A 20,912-nucleotide genomic window follows, 5' to 3' on the forward strand; every position below is an offset into this window, starting at 1 on the left:
ATCGGGAAGGAGATACAGGAGCCTTAGCTCCCTCACCACCAGGTTCAGGAACAGTTGTTGCCCTTCAACCATCCGGCTCCTGAAATGCCGTGATTAACTACACTCACCTCAATTCCCAACTGATTTAGCAACCTATGGACTCACTTCCAAGGAGCCGACAACTCGTGTTCTCAGTACTATTTATTTATTATTATTATCATTTTTAATATTTGCATAGTTCATCTACTTTTGCACATCCGTTTGTCAGTCTTTGTTTCTGTGTAGTTTTTCATTGATTAAATTGTATTTCTTTGCATCTACTGTGAATGCCTACAGGAAAAGGAACCTAGTATAGCGCATGGTGACGTTTATTTATTTATTGGATACAGCACAGAATAGGCTCTTTGATCCACGCAGCCCAGCAATGCGTGAGTTAACCCTAGCCAAAACACGGGGCAGTATACAATGCCTGATTTAACCCTAGTCAAGCCATGGGACAGAATACAATGCCTGAGTTAACCCTAGCCAAACCACGGGACAGTATACAATGCCTGATTTAACCCTAGCCAAACCACGGGACAGTATACAATGCCTGATTTAACCCTAGTCAAGCCATGGGACAGTATACAATGCCTGATTTAACCCTAGTCAAGCCATGGGACAGTATACAATGCCTGACTTAACCCTAGTCAAACCACGGGACAGTATACAATGCCTGACTTAACCCTAGCCAAACCACGGGACAGTATACAATGCCTGACTTAACCCTAGTCAAACCATGGGACAGTATACAATGACCAATTAACCTACCAACTGGACTGTGGGAGGAAAACAGAGCAGTCAAAGGGAGAACGTACAAACTCCTTACAGACAGCGGCGGGAATTGAACCTGGATCGCTGCGGCTATGAAGCATTGTGCTAACCACTGTCTGTCTGTCTAGGTACTATATTCGATGCAGACTTTGGTGACCATGGTTTTCCATATAGATCTATCCTTTGTTTTTTGGATGACTTCCATTTCCTCGATGTGTGGCCACCTGACTATGCTTTTGATGTACATAAGCCGAGCTCTTCCTCTAGCTTTGCTCTCCTCAATCTTTCCAGAGAGTATGAGTTTTTCTAGTTCATCTTTCCGCATGATGTGTTCTAGGAATCTGAGTGGTCTTTCTCTTATTGTTGGTATGAGTGATCGAACTGCTTGGGGTCTTCTGAGAACTTCTTCATTTGATGTATGTGTGGTCCATAATATTTTTAACATTCTCCTATAGAACCATAATTCAGCTGCCTCTAGTCTCTTTTCCATTGCTGGAGAAATGGTCCAGCGTTCACTTCCATAAGTCAGGATAGAATAAATGTAGCACTGCAGTATTCTGTTTTTAGTGTATGTGCTCATCTTTCTGTCTGTTAATATGGTCTTCATTTTTTGGAAAGCTTCTTTCGCCATTGCTATTCTGTATTTGATATCTGTGTCGCACCTGTTATTAAACTGCCAAGATATTTGAATTTGTTGACTTGTTTGATGTTTGTATTTCCGATCTTGATCACACATTGTGGGATGTTTGTCTTTCTGGAGATAACCACTACGCTAATAAATTTACTTTGAACCTTTGAAGCCTTCTACGCCACACACCCTCCTGATTTCAAAATATATTACTGGTGGCTGGGTCTGTGTTATGGAGTTTGCTCTCTAACAGCACTGTGGGAACACTTTAACCAGGAGAAGGCAGTGGTTGTCAAAGTCAAAGTAAATTTATTATCAATATGTCTGTGTCACCATTCACTACGCTGTGATTCAGTTTCATGCAGAGATTAATAGTAGAACAGAGAAATACAATTGAACCATTGATAAACTACACATAACGACTAACAAATAACATTATGTGCAAAAGATAAACTGTGCAAATAAATGAATACCGAGAACATGAGTTGTCGAGTTCTTAAAAATGAGTCTGAAGGTTCTGGAATCAGTTCAGTGTTGAGGTGAGTGAAGTTATCCACGCTGTTTCAGGAGCCAGACAGTTGTAGGGTAATAACTGTTCTGAACCTGGTGGTGTGAGACCAAAGGCTCCTGTACCTCCAGCCCGATGGTAACAGTGAGAAGAGAGAATAGCCTGGATGGTGGGGGTCCTCGATGATGGATGCTGCTTTCTTGTGGTAGCGCTCCACGTAAATGTGCTCAGTGGTGGAGAGGGCTTTTCCTGACTACCTGGGTAGGTCTATTGTCTCTGCTTGCTCCACTGAGATGCAGTTCCCTCATACCTCGACTCCATTCTGTCCCCCTTAGTTCAGTCCTTTCCCACCTATATCCACAACACTTCACATGTTCTTGAACTCCTCAACAACTTTCGATTCCCTGGCCCTGACAGTTTCATTTTTACCATGGATGTGCAGTACCTAAAGACTTCTATCCCCCATCAAGAAAGCCTGAAAGGTATCTGCTTCTTTCTCAACAAAAGAACCAACTAGTTTCCCTCCACCACCACCCTCGTTTATCTGGCAGAACTTGTCCTCACCCTCAACAATTTCTCCTTTGGCTCCTCCTACTTTCTCCGGATTCCAAGCCTCCCCCTGTAATGCTTCCCAACTCTTCCTCTGCTACATTGGTGTGTGCGTTGTGCACGAAGCAGCACCACATACTGAGCCTGTCACTGTCATCAACTTTCCCTCCAACATCCACCCTGCCTGTAAATTCACTCAGTTCATTTCTGACATCTTTCTCCCCTTTCTCAATCTCCCTCTGTCTCCATCTCTGCAGATAAACTGTCTACCAACATCTTTTATAAACCTCCTGATCCCCATGGCAATCTTGATGATAGCTCTTCCCGCCCCCTCATCTCCTGTAAAAATGTTATTCCCTTTTCTCAGTTCCTTCATCTCTGCCGCATCTGTTCCCTGTATGCAGCTTTCTATTCCAGAACATCAGCGATGTTCTCCTGCAAAGAACGGGGGTTCCCTTCCTCCACCATTGATGCTGCCTTCACCTGCATCTCCTCCATTTCTCACCCTCTGCACTCATTCCCATCTTCGCTTAACAGAGAGAGTTCCTCTTGTACTAACCTACCACCTCATCAGCCTCTGCATCAATAGGTCATTCTCCACAACTTCTGCCATCTCCAAAGAGATCCCACTTGCCTCCAAACACACCTGCTCTATGCAGGGATCACTCCCTCCGAGATTCCTTGGTACATTCATCCCTCCCTGTTTAGCAAGCGGCCAAAGTGCTACACCTGCCCATTCACCTCCTCCCTCACCTCTATTCAGGGCCCCAAACAGTCCCTCCAAGTGAGGCAACACTTCAGCTGCAAATCTGTTGTGGTTGTCTATTGTATCCAGTGGTCCTGACGTGGCCTCTTCTACTTTGGTGAGACCCATCGTAAATTAGCGTCCAAGAGGACCACAACCTTGTCGTGGTTTGGAGGCTTCTGTGCCTAAAAGACCTGGAGAGCTATCTTGGTTGGAGTCAGGGCTTTATGGTTTGGCTCTTGGTAAGATCACCCATGCCAAACAGGTCAAAGGGTAGAGGCCAAACTGAGCATGGTCCACTGATCCCCCAGGTTTGGGGAATCAGCACAGGGCTAACAAAACTGTTGGAAAGGGATGACTATATGAATGGACCTACAGTATATTACAGACCATCCAACAGTCCTGGGGATTTAGAGTAACAAATTAGTAAAGAGATTGCAGACTGTTGCAAGAAACACAAGGTTGTTAGAGTAGATGATTTTAATTTCCACAAATTGACTGGGAAAAGGATGAGATAGGGTAGAGTGTGTCAAATGTGTTTCGGAAGATCCGAACGAGAGGGTATGCAATACTGGATCTGCTATTAGGGAATGAGACAAGGCAGGTATCAGATGTTTCTGTAGGGGAACACTTTGCTTCCGGTGACCGCAATGCCATTAGTTTTAAAATAAATATGCAAAAAGTTAGGTCTGGTCTGCAGGATGAGATTCTAAATTGAAGAAAGGCCAGTTCTGATGGTATCAGAAATGACCTGGCAAATATGGATTGGGACAGGCTGTTTTTTTTTTGGCAAAGGTGTACTTGGTAAGTGGGAAGCCTTCAAAAAAAGATTTAGAAAGGTGCATAGCAGGTATAGGCAAGCTGGAACAAATGAGGTGCTTATGGAGTACATATAAGAAATGCAAGAGAACACTTAAAGAAATCAGGAGGGCTAAAAAAATGGCAAGAAATTGCTGTAACAGACAAGGTGATAGAGAATCCTAAGGGATTCTACAAATATGTTAAGAGCAAAGGGATTGCAAGGGCTTGGCATTCAGGATGAGGTAGTAAATTGGATTAGACATTGGCTTGGTGGGAGAATCCCGAGAGTGATTGTAGATGGTTGCATCGCTAACTGGAGGACTGTGACTAGTGGTGTGCCACAGGGGTCAGTGCTGGAACCGTTGTTGTTTGTCATCTATATCAATGATCTGGATGAAAATGTGGTTAACTGGACCAGCTAATTTGTGGATGGCACCAAGACTGGGGGATAGTAAACAGTGGGGAAATCTATCATGGCTTGCAGAGGGATCTGAACCAGCTGGAAAAAAGGTAGGTAATGTATGCAAGTATGAGGTTTTGCACTTTGGTAGGACCAACCAGGGTAGGTCTTACACAGTGAATGGTAGGGTGCTGAGGTGTGTAATAGGACAAAGGGATCTGGGAATATAGGTCCATTGTTCATTGATAGTGGCATCACAGGTGATAGGGCTGTAAAGAAAGCTTTTGGCACATTGGCCTTCATAAATCAATGTATTGAGTACAGGAACAAGAAAAAATCTGCAGATGCCGGAAATCCAAGCAACACACACAAAATGCTGGAGGAACTCAGCAGGCCAGGCGGCATCTATGGAAAAAGAGTACAGTTGGCATTTTGGCCCAAGACCCTTCATCAGGACTCTTGAAGGTTCTTGGCCCAAAATGTTGATTGTTTATTGAGTACAGGAGATATTCTGTTGACGTTGTATTATGAGGCCTAATTTGGAGTATTGTGTGCAGTTTTTATCACGTACCTACAGGAAAGATGCAAACCAGGAACAGAGAAAATTTACAAGGACATTGCCAGGTCTGGAAGACCTGTGTTATAAGGAAAGATTGAATAGGTTAGGACTGTATTCCTTAGAATGTAGAAGATTGATAGGGGTATACAAAATTGAAGGGTACAGATGGACTAAATACAAGCAGGCCTTTCCTACTGAGATTGGGTGGGACTACAACCAGAGGTCATGGGTTAGGGTTGAAAGGTGAAATGTTTAAGGGGAACATGAGGGGAAACTTCATCACTCAGAGGGTCATGAGAGGGTGGAATGGGCTGCCAGCACCAGTGGTGCACGCGAGCTCGATTTCAACATGTCTGAGGAGTTTGGACCAGTACATGGTTAGTAGGGATACGGACAGCTATTGTCCCAGTGCAGGTTGGTGGGAGCAGCCAGTCTAAATGGACTAGACGAGGCGAGGGGGCTTTTTCTGTGCTGAACTTTTCTATGACTCTATGAAACAGCAATGGAGAACCCTTCTACATCTGTGCAACGGTATTCCTGAGCCTCCACCTGGGACTTACATCACTGACAGTAATGAAAACAGAGTGGAAGCTACCAGCACGATGAAGGAAGCCCTGAACACCACCAAGGACGGAGGACCTTCTCTGCTGCCCTAAATGCCAGCAGGCAGTAAGTACGTCGAAAATTGGGGAATTGCTTTGTCAAGTACTTCCATTTCATCCACCAAAAACCAGAATTTCATGGTGCCCAACCATTTTAACCCATTACTGTTCTGACATGTCAGTCCATGGTCTCCTATTATGCCAAGATGAGGTTATTCTCAGGGTGGAGGAACAACACCTCATATTCCGTCTGGTAGCCTTGAACCGGGTGCCATGAGCTTCCATTTCTCCAACTTCCTGTAAAAATATTTTTCCCTTTTCTTCTATTCCTCACTGTGGCCCATCTCCTCTCCTCATGGGTCTATCACCTCCTTCTGGTGCCCTTCCTCCTTCCCTTTCACCTAAGGTCAACTCTGTCTCCTCTCTTATCAGATTCCTTCCTCTCTGGCCCTTTACCTTTCCCACCCACCTGGTTTCACCTATCACCCTCGAGTCTGTCCCCACTTCCTCCACCTTTTTCTTCTGGCGTCTTCTCCCTTCCTTTCCAGTCCTGATGAAGGGTCTCGACCCGAAACATCAACAGTTGATGAACTTGCACAGATGCTGCCTGACCTGTTGAGTCCCCTCGCATTTGTTGTGTGTTGCTTTGGACCCCCAGCACTTGCAGAATTTCTTGTGTTTAGGGCTTTTCTTGTGATGGACTGGGCTCTACCCGCTACTTCTCTATTGCCGGCCTTTGGTGTTTCCCGACCAGGCCGTGATGATACTCGGGATACTCTCCACAAGTTGCTCCCCCACCACCACCTCAAGGGAGGTGACCTTGACAGGGACGCCCGAATCTTTGGACAAAAAAATAAAAATCGGGAACAAACTACAAGTGTTCCAGTGTTTCCTCTCTCCCCAGCTGTGAAGCTCGCCACCTCAATAGGCAGAGCAACTCCTCCCTCCCCGAGTCTCCGCCCTCCGCCCGGTTCAACCCTCGCCCCGCTGCTCGGCGCGGCTCAGAGCGAAGCGGGGCAGCAGCGATGGAGGAGTGCGGTCCGCTGCCGGGAGAGGCGGACCTGCTGCGGGCTCTCGAGGACTTGTCGCAGGGTGGCCGGAGGATCCTGGCGGCGGCGAGGGCGGAGAGCGCTGGAGGTGCGGTTCCCGGGGGACGGGACGGGACGGGAAGGGGGACGGGGAAAGAGGTGCTGAAACCTGAAACATGCGGCCGGCCCTGCATCAACATGTCGAGGGAGAGGGTACCCCTTCTTCTCCCCTCCCCCACCCCATCTCCCCTTCCCTTTCAGTCGCCCCTTCTCTCCATCCCCCAACCTGATACTTTCCCCCTGCTCTTTCCTCATTCCCACCGACATCCTCCGTCTCCCTCTCTTCACCCCAGCCTCCACTCCCTTCTTTCTGCCTGTCCCATTAACACTATCTTCCTTCTCCATCTGCATCCTATCTCCATGCCTTTTCTCCACTTGTCCTCTCCTCCTCCTTGCTATGACCAGCTGGAAGGTGATAGGTGAAGCCAGGTGGATGGGAAACTGCCCTCACCCACATCTCCTCCATTTCCTGGACATCTGCGCTCACCCCATTTTCCCACTGCTTTCACAGGGATACAATTCCCCTTGTCCCCACCTACCACCCCATAAACACATCATCCTGCACAACTTGTGCATCTCCAAAGGGATCCTATCACTAAAAACACATTTTAATTCCACATCCCATTCCCATTCTGACATGTCTATCCACGGCCTCCTCTACTGTAAAGATGAAGCCACACTCAGGTTGGAGGAACAACACCTTATATTCCGTCTGGGTAGCCTCCAACCTGATGGCATGAACATTGACTTCTCTAACTTCCGCTAGGCCCCACCTCCCCCTCGTACCCCATCTGTTACTCATTTTTATGCACACATTCTTTCTCTCACTCTCCTTTTTCTCCCTCTGTCCCTCTGAATATACCTCTTGCCCATCCTCTGGGTCACCCCCCCCGTCTTTCTTCCCGGACCTCCTGTCCCATGATCCTCTCGTATCCCCTTTTGCCTATCACCTGTCCAGCTCTCGGCTCTATCCCTCCCCCTCCTGTCTTCTCCTATCATTTTGCATCTCCCCCTCCCCCTCCAGCTTTCAAATCCCTTACTCACTCTTCCTTCAGTTAGTCCTGACGAAGGGTCTCGGCCTGAAACGTCAACTGCGCCTCTTCCTACAGATGCTGCTTGGCCTGCTGCGTTCACCAGCAACTTTGATGTGTGTTGCTATCACTAAACATATTTTTTACCCCCCCCCAACTTTCTGCAGGGAACTCCCTCTACTTCCCTTGTCCGTTTGTCCCTCCCCACTAATCTTACTCCTGGTGCCCACCTCTTCAAGTGATGGAAATGCTACACCTGCCCATTTAATGCCATCTGGCATTTTTTTTTACTTCCCCCTCCCTTCCTCCTCTATCCCACTCTGATCCCTCCTCACCTGCCTTATCACTTCCCCTGCCTTATCACTTCCCCTGCCTTATCACTTCCCCTGCCTTATCACTTCCCCTGCCTTTTCTCCCATGGTCCACTCTCCTCTCCTATCTTCTCCTCCAGCCCTTTACCTTTCCCACCCACCTGGCTTCACCCATCACTTTCAGCTCCCCCCCCCACCTTTTTCTGGTGTTTTCCCACTTCCTTTCCACCCCTGAAGAAGGGTCTCAGCCCAAAGACGTCAGTTGTTTATTCATGCTGCCTGACCTGCTGAGTTCTTCCAGCGCTGCTGAGTGTTCTGCCTCGGGTTTCCAGCATCTGCAGGATCTTGTGTTGAGGAAATATAAAGCACTGGTGACGGTTGTGAAGGGTGAAGAGCTGCAGAGCAGAAAGGGAGCGCCACCTAATGGTGATGCTGGCATAATTCCTCATTGAGAGTGCGTTGGCAACAGTCATTACTGAAAGCTGATCCTTTGGTGTCCCTTGTTTACTTGCACACAGCAAATTTCTGTTGCGACATGTCAAGTTCAGGTGGCAAAAGAAACAAAAGTGAAAAAGTGACCCATTTGAGGCAGTGGAGTAACAAATAAATATCAAATCACAAACAAAACACATCAAAGTTGCTGGTGAACGCAGCAGGTCAGGCAGCATCTCTAGGAAGAGGTACAGTCGACGTTTCAGGCCGAGACCCTTCGTCAGGACTAACTGAAGGAAGAGTTAGTAAGAGATTTGAAAGTGGGAGAGGGAGGGGGAGATCCAAAATGATAGGAGAAGACAGGAGGGGGAGGGATGGAGCTTTAGTCCTGACGAAGGGTCTCGGCCTGAAACGTCGACTGTACCTCTTCCTAACGTCAACTGTACCTCTTCCTAGAGATGCTGCCTGGCCTGCTGCGTTCACCAGCAACTTTGATGTGTGTTGCTTGAATTTCCAGCATCTGCAGAATTCCTGTTGTTTGTGTTATCAAAACACAAACACGGGATTCTGCCAACGTTGGAGAAACTTCACAGGTCAGGCAGTATGAAATAAATAGACGATGTTTTATGCCGAGTCTCGTCATTAGGACTGACCTCATCCCCGAGATGCTAGCCGCATTGTGTGAATTGGTTTTCACACTTCAGCTAATTTTACTTTTTAAAGAAGTGACCAAATTTATGACGTCTTAGAACCAGCTCAGTTAGAAATAGGCTAAATATTCCTTGCCTTTGCGGTGTGACAGTGTTGTGGATTTTTAAACAGTGGTTCTGATGAAGGGTCTCAGCCAGAAATATCAGCTCTCCATTCCTCTCCATAGCTGCTGAGTTCATCCAGCATTTTATGTGTGTTTTTTAATCCCACTTTTTATTAATTTGGAGATATAGGCTCTTCCAGCCCAATGAGCTACGCCACCCAGCAACCCACCCTTTTAACACAAGGCTAATCACAGGACAATTTACATTGACCAATTAACCTACTGACCAGTGCGTCTTTGGACTTTGGGAGGAAACCGGAGCACCCGGAGGAAACCCGTGCGGTTCACGCCACTAACGCCTTTCAGGCGGCACCGGAATTCAACTCCCTGAGCTGTAATAGCACCACGCTAACGGCAATACTGCTGGCTCTTAAAGCTCCCCAAACCTTGTTGAACTTCTGTTACTAAACACTATGCTCCTGTGACATTTGTTTTTCAGAGAAGGTCCATGAATTTGTCTCCCAGAAGATAGGCTCTTTGGCTGAACTGATTCGGCTCTATGCAAACTTCTTCAACAAGTAAGTAACAGTCAGTTCCCTCGTAACAAAGCCAAGTTGTAAAGGAGAATAAAACCTAATATTTAGAGTACCGTTCTTGCTTAGGATGTTTCAAGTTAATACTGTATTGTAATACCCCACCCACCCCACTTGGGGACTGTTTGCCCCACTCCCATCAGGGAGGAGGCTGTGTAGCATCCACGTCAGGACCACCAGACTCAAAACAGTTATTTTCCTCAAACAATAAGGCTGTTCAATACTTCCGCAGCCCAACTAACCCACCCCTCCACACCCCCGCCCACCCACCCCTTGACTCTATTGCGGCCTTTCAACATTTAATAGGTTTAATTGAGATGCCCCCTCATTCTTCTGAATTCCAGTGTGTATAGGCCCAGACCCTTTGGGACACTGCTCGTCACCAACAGGCAACCAGAAGAGGTTCCCTCTATTGTTACTCTTTGCCCTTGGCCAATCAGCCAATGCTTTATCTATGCTTGTATCTTTCCTGTAATACTGTGGGCTCTCAACAAGTTGAGCAACCTTGTGTGACATCTTGTGAAAGGCCTTCTGAAAATTCAAGTACACAATATCCACCGATTCTCCTTTGTTATCCTGCTTCTTATTTTTTTCAAAGAATTCCAACAGATTTGTCAGGCAAGATTTTCTCTCAAGGAAACCATGCTGACTTTGTTTTTAGCATATGCCTTCAAGTACTCCGAAACCACATCCTTAACAATTGACTCCAACATTGTCACAATCACTGAGGTCAGACTAACTGGTCTATAATTTCCTTTATTCTGCCTCTCTCCCTTCTTGAAGAGCAGAGTGACATTTGAAATTTTCCAGTCCTCCAACACCATGTCAAAATCCATTAATTCTTGAAAGATCATTACTAATGCCTCCACAATCTCTTCAGCTACGCCTTTCAGAACTTTGAGGTATATACCGTCTGGTCCAGCCAGTTGACATCTACCTTAAGACCTTTCAGTTTCCCAAAAACCTTCTCCCTAGTAAAGACAACTTTACTCACTTTGGCTCCCCGAAACTCTCGAGCATCTAGCATACTGCTAGTGTCTTCCGCAGTGAAGACGGATGCAAAATACTTATTAATTTCATCTGCCATTTTCCTTGTACCCCATTACTACCTCTCCAGCGTCGTTTTCCAACAGTCTGATATCTACTGTTACCTCTCTTTAACACTTCATAGATCTGAGGACATTTTTGATATCCTCTTTAATATTGTTGGCTAGCTTGCCTTCATATTCCATCTTTTCCTTCTTTATGACTTTTTCTAGTTTCCTTGTTGGTTTTTAAAAGCTTCCCAATACTCTTAACTTCCCACCAATTTGTGCTCTATTATTTGCCCTCTCTTTGGCTTTTATGTTGGCTTTGACTTCTTTCGTTAGCCACAGTTGCATCTTCCTGCCTTTAGAATACTTCTTATTTGAGATGTATCTATCCTTATGAATTGCTCCTGGAGACTCCAGCCATTGCTGCTCTGCTGTTATTTATCCCTGCTTAGTTTTCCCTTCCATTCAATTTTGGCCAGCTCCTCTGTAATTCCCTTTACTCCACTGTAATCCTGATGCATCTGATTTTAACTCTCCTTCTCAAATGCAGGGTGCGTTCTATTATATTACATATTATATAGAACTCACTGCTTCCTAAGGATTCCTTTACCTTAAGCTCTCTAATCAATTCTGGTTCATTGCACAACACCCAATCCGAAATAGCTGATCCCCTAATGGACTCAACCACAAACTGCTCTAAAGAGCCATCTCATAGGCATTCTACAAATTCCCCCTCTTGGGATCCAGCACCAACCCGATTTTTCCGAATCTGCATGCATATCGAAATTCCCCCATAACAATTGTAACATTGCCCTTTTGACAGGCATTTTCTATCTTCCATTGTACATTATGTTTCTATAAAACCCAATTCTTTTGTGTTTTTGTATTTACTGTGAATACCCACAAGAAAATTAATCTCAGGGTTGTATATGGTAACATAAATGTCCTTTGATAATAAATTTACTTTGAACTTAGCACTTTGAAATACATATTTACGCCCACAATCTTAGTAATTTCCAGACAGCTTTACAGCTTTAATATATAGTGCCTATAAAAAGTATTCCCCCCCGCCCCCCGGGAAGTTGTTATGTTTTATTGTTTTACAACACTGAATCACAGTGGATTTCATTTGGCTTGTTTAACACTGATCAACAGAAAACACTCTTGCGTGTCAAAGTGAGAACAAATTTCTTCAAATTGGACTAAATTTATTATAATTATTAAATGCAAAGTAATTGATTGCATAATTACTCACCCCCTTCATGTCAGTAGATGCACCTTTGGCAGCAATTACAGCCTTGAGTCTGTGTGGATAGGTCTATATCAGCTTTGCACATCCGGACACTGCAATTTTTCCCCATTCTTCTTTACAAAACAGCTCAAGTTCTGCCAGATTGCATGGAGGTTATGAGTGTACAGATCTTTTCAAGTCCAGCCACAAATTCTCAATTGGATTGAGGTCTGGACTCTGACTTGGCCACTCCAAGACATTAACTTTGTTTTTTTTTTGCGTAGCTTTGGCTTTATGCTTGGGGTCATTGTCCTGCTGGAAAACAAATCTTCTCCCAAGTCGCAGTTCTCTTGCAGACTGCATCAGGTTTTCCTCCAGGATTTCCCTGTATTTTGCTGCATTCATTTTCCCCTTTACCTTCAGAAGTCTTCCAGGGCCTGTGGCAATGAAGCATCCCCACAGCATGATGTTGCCGCGCCATGCTTTACGGTAGGGATGGTGCGTTTTTGATGATGTGCAGTGTTTGGCTTACGCCAAACATAGCATTTAGTCTGATGGCCAAAAAGCTCAATTTTGTAACTGAGAAAACCCCAACTAAGGCGAAGTAATTGAGTATCTAAGTCACAAACACGAGGAAATCTGCAGATGCTGGAATTTCAAGCAACACACATAAAAGTTGCTGGTGAACGCAGCAGGCCAGGCAGCACCTCTAGGAAGAGGTACAGGCCCAAAACGTCGACCTGCCTGGCCTGCTGCGTTCACCAGCAACTTTTATGTGAATATCTAAGTCAAACTATTTAATAAAAACCTCAATAGATTAAAAAAATCAACCTGGTTATTTTTTTCTGTTAGAGCTAATCAAGACATTTTTCTTCCCCCTTGAAGTTTGCATGTGCAGAAGCGAACTGATACTGAAGATCTGTTCAAAAGGTTTTACCAGTAAGTATCTCAGGTTGAGCAGTTATATTTAATTGTGTAAATCTCTGAGTGTTAGAGTGTCTTTTGTTTCTGTAGGACCATTGAGAATGTAAAACGTAGGGTCAAGGGGCACAGCATCAGAATAAAAGGATGTTGCTTTAAAACAGAAGATGAGGAGTCTCTTTGGCCAGAGGGTGGGGATTCTGTGGAATTCATTGCCACAGACAGCTGTTGAGGCCAAGTCACTGGGTGTATTGACAGGGTCAGGATTGGTAAGGGGGCAAAGGGCTTACAGAGTGAAGATGAGCGAATAGGGTGGACAAAAAATTGGGAATTATTTAATGGTAGAGAAGGCTTGATGTGCCAAATGGCCTAATTCTGTTCCTATACTGTGTCTTGTAGCAACAGGAGATCTTTCAGACTCTCAAAACATTTTCACAATCCAGAGAGATCATGTCTGACCTGCATCTTACTTCCTTCCACCTGCCTTGGTGCCATAACTCTTGATGCTTTGTATATCCCTCTCCCCTCTTCCTCCACCCCCCCCCCCCATTAATCTGCTGTAGAGATCAGATGGCTTTCAATTTGGGATGGGGGAGGAATAAATTCAAAAACCCTTTGGGCCACTAAACCGGTACATTTATTTGTATCCAACAGCTCTGTCTCTGTACAGGATCAGGTCGAGGACTTATTGGAGTTTGAGGTAATTCTGCTTATTACATTCTATGTTACTCAAGTCATGAACATAGTTTGTATGTAGAGTTATGTGTATTTTTCTACGTAACATCTCACTAGAGATGTTACAGATATCAAGGTGATCCTAACTCCAGTCGTGTGGAAGGTGTTTTCCATGCCTAAGCCCTGGATCAACTTCACTGGAGAGTAAAATTTGTATGAAGAGGATGAATTCAGTGTTCAGTGCTGGTTTACCCAGAGGAAGATTGGGTTAAAATTACACAGTGCTGCCCCCACTTGACTTTTGCTTCAATTGAAGATTTTTTTCTGAGTGCCAAGGCCATGGTCAGGCTAGTGTTGACATTGTAGCCACTGATTGGTGGTATGGGCACAAAGTCCGTAAACACTGGAACAAAGGAGGGAGCTGTCTGCATTTTTTGTCAGTGCCTGGATTCTCCTGGTTATGTTTAACGTTGGTACAAAATCTATTTCCACTAACATTAAACTTGTAAACTGGCCCATCCCACAACAGAACAGCTATTGGCAGCTGCCGGTGACAAATGAAACTACAGTGGTGACACGGGAGTGTAATGGTTAGCGCTGTGTGTTTTACTGCACCAGACATCGGAAGATTGTTTGCTAATGATTCTTCCCAGAAGGATGTGGATTTCAATGTCCTAAAGAGGATGGATTTGGGTTGGGTGGATTTTAAACCGGCTTCCAACCTCACTTCTGGATATAGCGGAGGTGGATGTCCCGGGCGGTACAGCACCAGCGATCTGGCTTCAGTACCCGCCACCACCAGCTGTGAGGAGTTTGTACTTTCTCCTCGGGACCACGTGGGTTTTCTCTGAGTGCTCCAGTTTCCCCCCACGTTCCAAAGACAAACAATTAGGGTTAGTGAACTGTGGGCAGGATGGTGATATTTGAGGGCTGCCACCAGCACATTGTCAGACTGTGTCATTGCCGCAAACGACGCGTTTCACCAAATGATTTCATGTGTGACAAATTAAGTTGCTCTTTAATCTTTAGGTGGAGTGGAATGATTTCCTTGATGATGTGGATAGCCGAATGAAGGCTCATTCTTTCCAAGCCCAGCTGACAATGGGGACACAGGTGCCGAGAGGCCTTGTGCTCACTGATGTGAGAACTGAAAGGTAAATGATTGTACATACTCAATGCCATGAGGTAACAATCCCAGATATACTCCAGGTAAACGGCTCAGTAGCCTCCTAAAGATCCCGTTCATAACTTGGCAAGCTGAGTTACAACAAACAACTAAGGCAACCTGCTGGAAGCACTCGGCAGGCTGAGCGGGATCTGTGGGTGGAAAGGAATTGTCCGGGAATTTGACCTGAAATGTCGACAATTTGTTTTTTTCCCCCACAGCTGCTGCCCAACCTGCTGAGTTCTTCCAGCAGGTCTTTGTTGCTGCAGGTTCCAGCATCTATGCCTCTTGTGTTTCATGCTATTAATTAGTTGTTGAAGAAGATTACATATTCAAAACTATACTCAAGCAATCACAAATGTGAATAGGCCATTCAGCCCTTTGCAGCCTCCTAGCCCCATAATCACACCTTTCCAATTAGCTCTAACACTCCATCAGCCCATCACTTCAGTCCCTCTGCCCTTGTGGGAGGGGCACGTCTTATGGGAATAGGTTGAGCGAGCTCAGACTTTTCAACTTGGATTAGTAAGAGGTGACTTGATAGAGGTCTATATGATATTAAGAGGCATAGAGTGGACGAGCAGTGATTCCACCCCCCCCCCCCCCAGGGCTAGTACAGGGGGCATAATTTTAAAGTGATTGCTGGAAAGTAGGGGAGTGTCAGAGGTAGGTTTTTATCACATGGAGAGTTAAGTGTACAAGGAACGCCAGGGATGGTGGAAGATGCAGATGTGTGAGAGACATTTGAGAGAATCTTAGATAGGTCATTGATGAAAGGGAAATGGAGGGCTACGTGGGAGGAAACGGTTAGATTGATCTCGGAGTAGGCTAAAGTGTCGTCACAACACTGTGGGCCGAGGGCTGTCCTACACTGTACTGTTCTAATCCCTCCATTGATCCTTTCCCCACTGCTCCCTTGAGGTACTCTGTCGTATGAATGTGGTCTTTTCCTGCAGAATGAACTCCCTCTGAATAAGGTTAAGTCCAGTGCTGTGTGGGTTAACCAGGCTGGGTTTCTAATCTCTCCTCATTCCGGTTTGCATTTCAGAGAAATTCAACTGGGTGAGTTCCTGCAGGATGAGAAGAAGCTGCTGCTGGTCCTGCTCAGACACTTTGCCTGACTCCCATGACGAGATCACCTGGCAGAGCTGCAGGCACGCCAGGTACCGCTCCTCTTCCTCGTAGCCTTCCCACTGAATCCTTCAGATCAACTTAAGGCTGTGCACCGTGTTAAGTTCTCTGGCTACTTCTAACAGAGGCAATCTCAAAGTTGGATCAGTTGTATTAATATGGGTCCTGTGAATTTTGTTTCGTGGTGTTTTTTTTTTGGGTTGAGTCTATCGATGGTGTAGTTATTGAGAGGTTATTGTGTTTCACACAGAGCTGCCTCGATGCTGTGCCCCTGAAGGTCTTGCTGGTCGCGTTTGGGTGTCGGGATGGAGCTGTTCAGTGGCTTCAGGAGACTAACTGCCCCTATGACATGTTGCTGGATCCCAGTCGGCAGGTGATTTGCACTTTTGAGTGTTTTCATTGGGTCCCCAAATAGATACGGAGATCCTAAGCTGCAGGTAATTTGACCCACCATGTCAGTGCCGACCCGTTTAGAGTTTCCCAAATTGCTCCCCACTTCATATTCCGCCTTCAACCTGACGGCATGAACACCAATCTCCCTAACTTCCGGTAATTGCTTTCCCTCCCCCTTTTCCATACAACCATATAACAATTACAGCACAGAAACAGGCCATCTCAGCCCTTCTAGTCCGTGCTGAACTCTTAATCTCACCCAGTCCCACTGACTTGCACTCAGCCCATAACCCTCCATTCCTTTCCTGTCCTTTTTCCATTTTCCATTCTGGCTCCCCTCTCTTCACTTTCCTCTGATGCCCCTCATCCTTCCCTTTCTCTCATGGTCCACTCTCCTCTCCTATCAGCTATTCTACCCATCATCTCCGAGCTTCTCACTTCATCCTCCCTCCCCCTCACCTGGTCTCACCAAGCACCCGCCAGCCTGTCCTCTTCCCCCTCCCTCCACCTTCTTTTTCAGGCTCCCGTCCCCTTCCATTCCAGTTCTGATGAAGGGTCTCCGCCCAAAACACCGACTCTTTATTCCCCTCCATAGAATATGGATGGATTTGAACAGGAAATCAAATTTTATTATATTAAAATAGCGAGTTAGCACTGAGTCAAAATGGGCATCTTGTCTGTGTCTTTTCCAGTTGTACCATGCATTTGGATTGGGAGTGTCCATTCAGAAGGTCTGGAATATCGATGTGATTACTTATTATGCTGAACAAATAGTCAGCAATCGACTCTTACCAAAGAGCACACACCCCGATGATGTGCACCAGGTTAGTTCAGTGCTTGTTATTAACCAACCAGGTAAAGAGTTCATTCACACCTCCGTCCCACTCTCCAGAATATACTTGATGTTTTAAATCGGCGTTTGAGAAATGATATCACCTTTCAAGAGGCATGGGATCCAGGGAATCTTGGCTGCGTGGATTTAGAACTGGCTTGCCCACAGGAAGCAAAGGGTGATAATCGATGGGACCTATTCTGCCTGGAGGTCCGTGACTTGTGGTATTCCATGGGGATCTGCTCTGGGACCCCTGCAGTTTGTGGAAAATGGACAAATTGGTTTGCAGATAGTGTAAAAGGCTACTGTAGGTTACAACAGGATATTGACAGGATGCAGGGCTGGGCTGAGAAGTGGCAGATGGAGTTCTGTTCACAAAAGTGTGAAGTGATTCACTTTGGAAGATTGAACCTGAAGGCAGAGTACGCTGTTAATGGCAGGATTCTTAGCAGTGCGGAGGAACAGAGCGATCTTGGGCTCCACGTTCATAGATCCTTCAAAGCTGCCATGCAGGTTGATAGGGTTGTTGAGAAGGTGTCTGGTGTGTTGGTCTTAATTAGTTGGGCAACTGAGTTCAAGAGCCATGACTACCTGAATGAGAGAGCATGTCTTACGAGGTTAGGTTAAGTGAGAAGGGGCTCTTCTCTTTAGAGCGAAGGAGGGTGAGAAGAGACTTGATAGAGGTGTACAAGATGACAAGAAGCATAGACATAGAATGAAAAGCCAGAGACTTTTTCCCTGGTGGAAATAGTTAATAGAAGGGGGCATAATTTTAAGGTGATTGTTGGAAAGTATAGGGAGGTTTTTTTTTTACACAGAGAGTGATAGATGTGCATGGAACACGCTGCCAGGGGTGGTATTAGAGGCAGTTACATTAGTGACATTTAAGAGACTCTTAGATAGACATATGAATGAATGATAGAAAAACGGAGGGCTATGAGAGAGAGAAGAGTTAGATTAACCTTGGAGTAGGTTAGAGGTCAACGAAGGTCCTGGACTGTGCTGTACTCTTCTGTTTTCTTTCATTGAGAACTTGGTGTCACTTTGGTCGAATGCTTTTACTCCTCATGCCCAACTGCAATGAGAACGAAGCGTAAGGAGTATATAAGCATCATCTGCTTTCATTTGCAATCAGGGCAGAGAGTCCACTGCAGTCCTGTGGGGGCACTTTATAATTGTACTTCAGATTGACAGGCATTATAGAGCCTCCCCAAACTGCCACCTGGTTCAGGTAGCATGGCTGTTAGTGTAACGCTTTACAGTAGCAGCAATCTCCAATTGAAGTTCAATTCCCACTGGAATTTGTACGTTCTCAATGTGACCGTGTGGCTTTCCTCGTGCCCCCGTTTCTTCCCACATTCCAAAATCGTCGGGTTAGGGTGAGTGAGTTATGGACACGTTGCTGTCGGAAAGCGTGGTGACACATGGGCAGCCACCAGCACAGCTTTTGTGTTGGTCATTGAGACAAACAACACATTTCACTCTGTTTCAATGTACATGTGACATAGCTGATCTTTAATCACTCGTAAATTGAGAGGGGTCTTTATTTATTCTTCTCCCCAACAGCTTGGTGGTGACTTTGGATTGGATCAACAAGGGACCATCATTTTCTTCCACCCAAGTGCCAAACCAACTGATCGACCTAACGTGGCAGAAATACTGAAAGCCATGAGATAAAGCAGTTTCTGTAGAGTGTGAGAAGTTGCAGGAAGGGAAGAATCTTCAGCTGTAGTTTTAGTAACCTTGATTCTATATTCCTGTTCTTTGCTAAACTAATCTATGCAATTCAACATAACATGCAAATGAAAAGTGACAAGCCTAATGCCTTAACACAGTAAGAGTTCTGCTTTCTCCATTGACTTGTTTGGCTCTAAATGGGGACGGGAGCTCCACGGATATTCAAGAGAAGCTTGTGTGTAGAATTGAACATTGAGCATTAAAGCACAGTGCAGGTTCATCTGCCCACCATGTTGTGACAACCTTTTAACCCATTCTAAAATCGATCTAACCCCTCTCTTCCCCATAGCCCTCCTATTTTCTATCATTCACAGGCCTATCCTAGAAATTCTTAAATGTCTAATGTATCTGCCTCTATTACTGCCCCTGGCGGGGCATTTCATGCACCCGCCACTCTCTGTGTTAGAGGACTTGTCTTGACATCCCTTTTTACTTTCCTCCAATCACTTTAAAATTATGCTCCATCATGTTAGCCATTTCCACCTTGGGGGAGAAAAGTCTGTACTCAATCTATGCGTCTTTCACTTTGTATGCCTCTATCAATTTATCTCATCCTCCTTTGCTCCAGAGAGAAGGGCCCTAGTTCGTTCAACCTATCTGCAGAACAGAATTGGATTGACTTTGTTTCCTCAGTAACTGGGCAAGAAGGGATCACCTGCTCACAGGTTATGGTGGAATATCAGTTGGGTGTTTTTGGTGCGGTAAGGCTGGGGTTGGCGAGGCAACATCACACATCTGGAGTGATCATCTGTCCCTTAATGTGAAATGGCTGGGGTGAATTGGAATTAAGTATCTTCAGTAACGCACCTAAAATGCTGGAGAAACTCAGCTGGCCAGGCAGCATTTTAGGTGTTACTCTGATTTCCAACATCTGCAGATTTTCTCTTGTTTGTGAAGTATCTTCAGAATATTTCTTTTGTTTTACACCCAGAGGTTTTAAGAGGAAGAGATATGCTTCCAGAAAAATAAATGTAGGACATGACCGTCTTAGAAGCAGATCCTTCAGCCCATCTAGTCTGTCCTGAACTCTTTTTCTGCCTAGACCCATCTACCCACACCCAAACCCCTCTCATCCAAGTTTCTCTTCAATGCTACAGTTGAGCCCCCCATCCACACTCCTGCCACCGTCTGGATGAAGATGTTCTCCCTCAGGTTCCCCTGAAATATTTCACCCTTCATCCTTAACCTATGACGTCTTGTTCTGTTTTCTCTGTGTGCTAGAATCACACTGGGAAAGGATGAGTTAAATTTTCTTTCGATTGGCGTTGAGAAGTTTGGGTTTTTTTCCTCCTTGTAATTGTCAGGGTCCTCCTTGTAATTGTCACAATTGTAATTGTGTTTGGTGGGAGGGAGAGAGCAGTGAGAAGGGGGGCCAGGTCTCAGCCTGTTTTATGTGGATGACAGTGGTGCTATCACTCAGACTATCTGAATGGCACCACTCGATGTAACTATAGAACAGACAGACGCCTCGCCTTTAAACAGAGCATCATCTTGAAGGTGCGCGGGTTGTGAAGGGTGGAATTATTTTTTCAAATGAAAATCGAATACAACGAATTTGGGTGCAGCAAACCAACTTCTGTAATGGTCAATGAAACTTTCTCTGCAAGGCAATAAACACCTCTGTATGGGATAGAGACGTGGCTCATTCTTTAGTTTGTATTTAAAGTCATCCATTTAGGACGTGGAGGTCTCTCACACTGTTGTTCTCCCTCTCGTCATCTCTCCCACCCACACATCTGCCCCTCATGCCCACACATCTTTCCTCTCTCTCTCTGGTATACAGCTCCCAGTGATATTGTGGTACCTACAGGCACAACACTCAGTACCTCCACTATCAGGCTCTTTAAGCTCTGAGGGCCTGAAGGTAGATAAGTCCCCTGGTCCTGATGGGATGCATCCCAGGGTGCTGAAGGAATTGGCGGAGGTTATAGTACAGCAGTCCCCAACCACCGGGCAGCGAGGAAACGATATGAGTCAGCTGCACCTTTCCTCAGTCGCTG

At 45.6% G+C, this 20,912-nt stretch overlaps 1 protein-coding gene across 1 annotated transcript; it reads left to right on the top strand.

Annotated features, from left to right (window-relative positions):
• The first annotated feature begins 6,568 nt into the window (after positions 1 to 6,568).
• selenol (selenoprotein L) lies at positions 6,569 to 20,554 on the top strand. Its single transcript, XM_063071748.1, has 9 exons — positions 6,569 to 6,721; positions 9,700 to 9,778; positions 12,944 to 12,997; positions 13,634 to 13,679; positions 14,684 to 14,808; positions 15,868 to 15,982; positions 16,201 to 16,323; positions 17,036 to 17,167; positions 18,742 to 20,554. The coding sequence occupies exons 1-6, from the start codon at positions 6,610 to 6,612 to the stop codon at positions 15,938 to 15,940; spliced, it is 489 nt and encodes a 162-aa protein (XP_062927818.1). The 5' UTR covers positions 6,569 to 6,609; the 3' UTR covers positions 15,941 to 15,982; positions 16,201 to 16,323; positions 17,036 to 17,167; positions 18,742 to 20,554.
• The last annotated feature ends 358 nt before the right edge of the window (positions 20,555 to 20,912 follow it).

Source organism: Mobula hypostoma, chromosome 2 (assembly GCF_963921235.1).
Source record: "Mobula hypostoma chromosome 2, sMobHyp1.1, whole genome shotgun sequence".
Lineage (NCBI taxonomy): Eukaryota > Metazoa > Chordata > Chondrichthyes > Myliobatiformes > Myliobatidae > Mobula > Mobula hypostoma.